Here is an 8,047-nt window from a genome sequence, read left to right on the forward strand (position 1 = left end):
AGGTGTGCCATAAAGTTTTCTCTGTCATAATGACGTCTCACTGCTGCTGCGTGAGTCCATGAAAAGTTTAAAAAGTGGTTGCAGCAGAGTTTCAGCTCAGTAGGACTCAGTGTGACTGCAGCAGGTGAATGTTGGGAATAAGTCATGTCTAACCTCAGCGTTTCACTCTGAAAAGGAAATGTTACATGTGGGGTTGTTTGTTCAATCTGTTTCCATGATAATGAACCTGTTTAGTATTACTGCACTGGCTTATGTTCACATGTGTGCAATGTTTAAGTTGCACATTTTGCCCACCCAGTTTAAACTATGTGAATTTCTACATGTCTATAACAAAACAGTGACCTGATTGTTGCTTTGAACAAAGCAGAACTGTTGTAAACTAAACAGGATCATGATGAACTCCACACAGCTTTCATATTTTACACTTGCTGCCTATTTTGACACCGGAGCTTTAAAATATTTCTATTTCATGGTTATTTTCTTATTGTATATTTTCATTGTTAGTGCCAATGTGTTTCTCATTGTGGTTATCTGCATGAACAGAAGCTTACATGAACCTATGTACCTTTTCCTGTGCAGCCTGTTTGTAAATGAACTGTACGGTAGTATAGGGTTGTTTCCATTCCTTCTGCTTCAGGTCCTCTCTGACATTCACACTGTTTCTAAACCTTTGTGCTTCCTGCAGATCTTCTGTGCACACACTTATGGAGGTGTTGAATATTTGAACTTAGCCATCATGTCTTATGACAGGTATCTTGCTATCTGTTATCCTCTGCAATATAACACACGTATGACATCTAAAAAGATTGGCACACTTATTGCTGTAACATGGATATTCCCTTGTTTTGCACTGGTTGTTTCGTTATGTTTGACTACTTCTCTGCAGCTCTGTGGGAACATAATTGATAAAGTTTTCTGTGCTACTCACTCTGTTGTAAAGCTGGCGTGCTCTGACACCAGTGGAGTTAATATATATGGACTTATTGCATCTTTTGGCACAATCTTTGTAGCATTAACTGTAATTCTTTACACTTACTTGCACATTCTTAGAGTTTGTTTCTCTGGTAGTAAACAGACCAGACAGAAAGCTGTCAGTACCTGCACACCTCACCTCGCCTCTCTGCTTAACTTCTCTGTTGGTGCGAGCTTTGAATTACTGCAGAGCAGGTTTGATATGAGCAGACTACCAAATATACTTAGAATATTTTTATCATTATATTTTCTTACATGCCCACCGCTGTTCAACCCTGTAATGTACGGCCTGAAAATGTCCAAAATAAGGACTTTAAGTAAAAGTCTTCTATCAAATGTTGGCTATTAATGTTCTAACTCTTATTGGCTTTAATCAAACCTTTGTAGTATTCTAATGTAGAACTGTGTATTCTGCTTTAATGTTACTAATGAAGTGCAGCACATTAACTCATAATCTACTTTTCAACTAATTTGTTTGTGTAAATATAAGATAAGACTTTATTGTCCTGGAGGTAATCTGCTTTGCAAACACAATGTAAAATACAGAGACATAATATCCCAAACATTACTGATAGTACTATTATACCTATTTATATTTTATCATGCTGTACCTATTTCATCCAATGATAGATACTCATCTTTACCTGCATATGACTTCTGATTTGTACTATCAGACTCATTATTTCTTCACATATAGCTGCACTGATATTTGCACAATATACAGATCATATATATGGCCTGAGGTATTATAATGTGTATAGTGCGCATTGATTGTGAATGTTGTTTATTTCAGTATAAGCAAGTTTCAATCTGTAACATTTGATTTTCTTTCAATAAAGATCAACAGAGATGTTTTCTTCTCTCAGTTGGAAAAAGTAAACAGTTTAAACACAATTTACAAAGTCAGATAAAAAGAATAAGATGTAAACCATCCACAGCTCACACTGCACTACTCTGCTGTCTCATCTATTGTCCAATATGCTACATATAAATTAACTACATACTACATTTGGCATAAACTTTCATTGAATTAAGTTTATAGATCTATTATATGAATGTCTTTATGTATAATAATCTATATGGGTGGTACAGCTAATGCAACTCTGCCCTGTCTCATACAAATACGTTTAAATTCAACTAAACCCCAACAATACATACATACACTTTTCTGTTGGGGTATCTATCTAAGATAAGAAGTACTTTATTAATCCCTTGGAGGGGAAATTCTATCTACCTATCTATATATATGTGTGTGTATATATATATATATATATATATATATATATATATATATATATATATATATATATATATATATATATATATATATAGAGAGAGAGAGAGATAGATAGATAGATAGATAGATAGATAGATAGATAGATAGATAGATAGATAGATAGATAGATAGATAGATAGATAGATAGATAGATAGATAGATAGATAGATAGATAGATAGATAGATAGATAGATAGATAGATAGATAGATAGATAGATGGATGGATAGATAGATAGATAGATGGATGGATAGATAAATAGATGGATGGATGGATGGATAGATAAATGGATAGATAGATAGATAGATAGATAGATAGATAGATAGATAGATAGATAGATAGATAGATAGATAGATAGATAGATAGATAGATAGATAGATAGATAGATAGATAGATAGATAGATGGATAGATAGATGGATAGATAGATGGATAGATAGATGGATGGATAGATAGATAGATAGATGGATGGATAGATAAATAGATGGATGGATGGATGGATAGATAAATGGATAGATAGATAGATAGATAGATAGATAGATAGATAGATAGATAGATAGATAGATAGATAGATAGATAGATAGATAGATAGATAGATAGATAGATAGATAGATAGATAGATAGATAGATAGATAGATCGATCGATCCTGCCCCCTCTATCCTCATAAAATCCTCATAAAAATGTGTTTGCCATCTCTCTCAACCACCAATCATACATGGGTACAGAGTCCATTTTCCACACTCAACATTACCTTTTCCGTTGGGGTTCATATATATTTATATATATATATATATTTACAGGTATACGTATATACAGTACAATGCAAAAGTCAACAGTCTCATGACACCATTTGATTTGTTGACTACAATGACCATATATAATTATTTCTCAGTCTCTTTATTAGAAAACAATACAGGAAATGTGTATGAAGTATTAAAAAACAGAAACAAATCAGAATAAACAGCTTCTAAAGGCTAAGGTGGCAAATATTTAGTGTGACCTCCCCTTACACTGGAGCAATAGCAGGAACCTGGCTCTCTTAAACCTAAATGTATGGGAACCTAATTAATATCATTGCTAACACCTGTATTTGTCCTGCTATTTCATGTCAATTACTGCTGGGAGAAAGGTCAGTTACACCAGGTTAGTGCAAACCTTGCTTGAGCTTTACATTGTTTAACTCATTGGAGGCTTATTCATATGCATAAGACCAACTTCCAATCACATCATTCTATTCAAAATGCCAAACATCACAGAATTCGACAGACATAAAATCATAATTTTGCATCAGCAAGGCCACTCTCAAAGGGGAATCAGCAAGCAAACTGGATACTCAACATGTGGTATTCAACCTGTCTTAAAGACTTCTGGAGAATCAGGAGAGCTCAAGGACAAAAAAAAGGACTTGAAGGCCAAGAAAACTTTAAAAAATCTGAGGAGAAGTTACTCAGTTTTCTTCTTAAATAGACCAAAAGAAGTCCATCAAGGACCTGGCTCAGCATCTGGCAGCTTCACCGGGATGCCAAGTTATCGTCAACACGATAACACGATGTCGTCAACACGATAACACGATGTCGTCAACACAATGTCGTAAACACGTCATCAACACGATGTTGTCATCTCGATGTCGTAAACACGTCATCAACACAATGTCGTCAACTCGATCAACACGTCAACACGATTTCGCCATCACGATGTCGCCATCACGATGTCGTCAACACAATGTCGTCAACATGATAACATCAACATGATAACATCAACAAGTCAACACGAAGTCATCAACACGATGTCATTAACACGATGACATCAACACGATGTAGTCAACACGAAGTAATCAACTTGATCAACACGATGTCATCAACTAGATCAACACGTCAACACAATGTCGTCAAAATGATGACATCAACAGGATTACATCAACACGTCATCAACACGATGTTGTCATCTCGATGTCGTAAACACGTCATCAACACAATGTCGTCAACTCGATCAACACGTCAACACGATGTCGCCATCACGATGTCGCCATCACGATGTCGTCAACATGATGTCGCATTCACGATGTCATCATCACGTCATCACAAAGTCGTCAACACGATGTCACCATCACGATGTCGTCAACACGATGTCGTCAACTCGATCAACACGTCAACACGAACCCGTCAACACGATGTCGCCATCACAATGTCGTCAACACGATGTCATCATCACGTCAACACGATGTCATCAACACGATGTCGTCAACACGATGTCGTCAACACATTGTCGTCAACACGATGTCATCAACACGATGTCGTCAACTCGATCAACACGTCAACACGATCAACACGTCAACACGATGTCGCCATCACAATGTCGTCAACACGTCAACACGATGTCATCAACTCGATCAACACGTCAACACGATGTCGCAATCACGATTTCGCCATCACGATGTCGCCATTACGATGTCGTCAACACAATGTCGTCAACATGATAACATCAACATGATAACATCAACAAGTCAACACGAAGTCATCAACACGATGTCATTAACACGATGACATCAACACGATGTAGTCAACACGAAGTCGTCAACACGATGTCGTCAACACGATGTCGTCAACACGATGTCGTCAACACAATGTCGTCAACACGATTTCGCCATCACAATGTCGTCAACACGATGTCATCATCACGTCAACACGATGTCGTCAACACGATGTCGTCAACACGATGTCGTCAACACGATGTCGTCAACACAATGTCGTCAACACGATTTCGCCATCACAATGTCGTCAACACGATGTCATCATCACGTCAACACGATGTCATCAACACAATGTCATCAACACGATGTCGTCAACACGATGTCATCAACACGATGTCGTCAACACGATGTCATAAACACAATGTCATAAACACGTGAACACGATGTCGTCAACTCGATCAACACGTCAAGAAGATGTCATCAACACGATGACATCAACACGCCATCACGATGTCGTCAACACGATGTCATCAACAGGATGTCGTCAACACGATGTTGTAAACACGATGTCGTAAACACGATGTCTTAAACACGATGTCATCAACTCGATCAACACGTCAACGCGATGTCGTCATCACATCAACACGATGTCGTCAACACGATGTCATCAACTCACTCAACACGTCAACGCAATGTTGTCATAACGTCAACACGATGTCATCAACACGATGTCGTCAAGTCGATCAACACGTCAACACAATGTCGTCAACACGATGTCATCAACACGTCAACACGATGTCGCCATCACAATCGTCAACACGATGTCGCCATCACAATCGTCAACACGATGTCATCATCACGTCAACACGATGTCATCAACACGATGTCGTCAACACGATGTCGTCAACACGATGTCGCCATCACGATGTCGTCAACACGATGTCGTCATCACGATGTCGCCATCACGATGTCGCCATCACGATCACGTCATCACAAAGTCGTCAACACGATGTCGCCATCACGATGTCGTCAACACGATGTTTTCAACACGATGTCGCCATCACGATGTCGTCAACATGATGTCATCATCACGTCATCACAAAGTCATCAACACGATGTCGCCATCACGATGTCGTCAACACAATGTCGCCATCACAAAGTCGTCAACACGATGTCACCATCACAATGTCGCCATCACGATTTCGTCAACACGATGTCGCCATCACGATGTCGTCAACACGATGTCGTCATCACAAAGTCGTCAACACGATGTCACCATCACAATGTCGCCATCACGATTTCGTCAACACGATGTCGCCATCACGATGTCGTCAACTCGATGTCGTCATCACAAAGTCGTCAACACGATGTCGCCATCACGATTTTGCCATCACGATGTCGTCAACATGATGTCCCCATCACGATGTCCCCATCACGATGTCGTCAACACGATGTCATCATCACGTCATCATAAAGCCATCATAAAGTCGTCAACACGATGTCGCCATCACGATGTCGTCAACACGATGTCGTCAACACAATGTCATCAACTCGATCAACACGTCAACACGAAGCCGTCAACACGATGTCGCCATCACAATGTCGTCAACACGATGTCATCATCACGTCAACACGATGTCATCAACACGATGTCGTCAACACGATGTCGTCAACACAATGTCGTCAACACAATGTCGTCAACACAATGTCATAAACACGTCAACACGATGTCGTCAACTCGATCAACACATCAACACGATGTCATCAACACAATGACATCAACACGCCATCACAATGTCGTCAACACGATGTCGTAAACACGATGTCGTAAACACGATGTCGTAAACACGATGTCATCAACTCGATCAACACGTCAACGCGATGTCGTCATCACGTCAACACGATGTCGTCAACACGATGTCATCAACTCACTCAACACGTCAACGCAATGTTGTCATCACGTCAACACGATGTCATCACCACAATGTCATCAACACGATGTCGTCAACTCGTTCAACACGTCAACACAATGTCGTCAACACGATGTCATCAACACGTCAACACGATGTCGCCATCACAATGTCGTCAACACGATGTCATCAACTCGATCAACACGTCGACACAAAGCCGTCAACACGATGTCGCCATCACAATGTCGTCAACACGATGTCATCATCACGTCAACACGATGTCATCAACACGATGTCATCAACACGATGTCATCAACACGATGTCGTCAACACGATGTCGTCAACACGATGTCGTCAACACAATGTCGTCAACACAATGTCATAAACACGTCAACACGATGTCGTCAATTCGATCAACACGTCAACACGATGTCGTCAACACGATGTCTTCAACACGATGTCGTCAACACAATGTCGTCAATACGATGTCGTCATCACGATGTCGTCACGAAGATGTCATCAACACGATGTCGTCAACATGATGTTGTCAACACGATGTTGTCAACACGATGTTGTCAACACGATGTCATCATGAAGATGTCATCAACTCGATCAAGTCGTCAACACGAGTGTTGACTCACTTCTCTCTGTGGAGCCTTGATCCTTCTCCATGGGGGCTCATGGTCTTTGTAGTTAATGGTGTTCATCTTGTAGCATCTCTAGGATCACTGTAGCAGCTGATTGGTCAGTTATGGTCCTAGTAGTGATATCAATCAATCAATCAATCAATCTTTATTTGTGTAGCGCTAAATCACAACAAAGTCATCTCAAGGCACTTTACACATAGAGCAGGTCTAAACCGAACTCTTGTCTAAAGTAGATTAGTAAAGGTTTGAGCTGCTGTCAGATTGAAGGTGATGAGGATTCATCCTCTGGGACCATGAACGTCTATACTAAACTTCATAGCATGTTGTCCAATAATATTTGTAGATATTTCCCTGAAGCTCAGACACTTTTTGCATGTTCAACAGTAGGTGTGCCATAAAGTTTTCTCTGTCATAATGACGTTTCACTGCTGCTGCGTGAGTCCATGAAAAGTTTAAAAGTGGTTGCAGCAGAGTTTCAGCTCAGTAGGACTCAGTGTGACTGCAGCAGTTGAATGTTGGGAATAAGTCATGTCTAACCTCAGCGTTTCACTCTGAAAAGGAAATGTTACATGTGGGGTTGTTTGTTCAATCTGTTTCCATGATAATGAACCTGTTTAGTATTACTGCACTGGCTTATGTTCACATGTGTGCAATGTTTAAGTTGGACATTTTGCCCACCCAGTTTAAACTATGTGAATTTCTACATGTCTATAACAAAACAGTGACCTGATTGTTGCTTTGAACAAAGCAGAACTGTTGTAAACTAAACAGGATC

At 39.8% G+C, this 8,047-nt stretch overlaps 1 protein-coding gene across 1 annotated transcript; it reads left to right on the forward strand.

The window, feature by feature from the left end:
* Positions 1–391: 391 nt before the first annotated feature.
* On the forward strand, positions 392–1,321 carry LOC133980033 (olfactory receptor 4B13-like). The gene has a single exon (XM_062418597.1). The coding sequence runs from the start codon at positions 392–394 to the stop codon at positions 1,319–1,321; it is 930 nt and encodes a 309-aa protein (XP_062274581.1).
* The last annotated feature ends 6,726 nt before the right edge of the window (positions 1,322–8,047 follow it).

This window comes from Scomber scombrus, chromosome 5 (assembly GCF_963691925.1).
Source record: "Scomber scombrus chromosome 5, fScoSco1.1, whole genome shotgun sequence".
Classification (NCBI taxonomy): domain Eukaryota; kingdom Metazoa; phylum Chordata; class Actinopteri; order Scombriformes; family Scombridae; genus Scomber; species Scomber scombrus.

Bases quoted from the DNA above. Each gene is read 5' to 3' on its own strand.
- LOC133980033 (XM_062418597.1), top strand. From the start codon at position 392: ATGATGAACTCCACACAGCTTTCATATTTTACACTTGCTGCCTATTTT.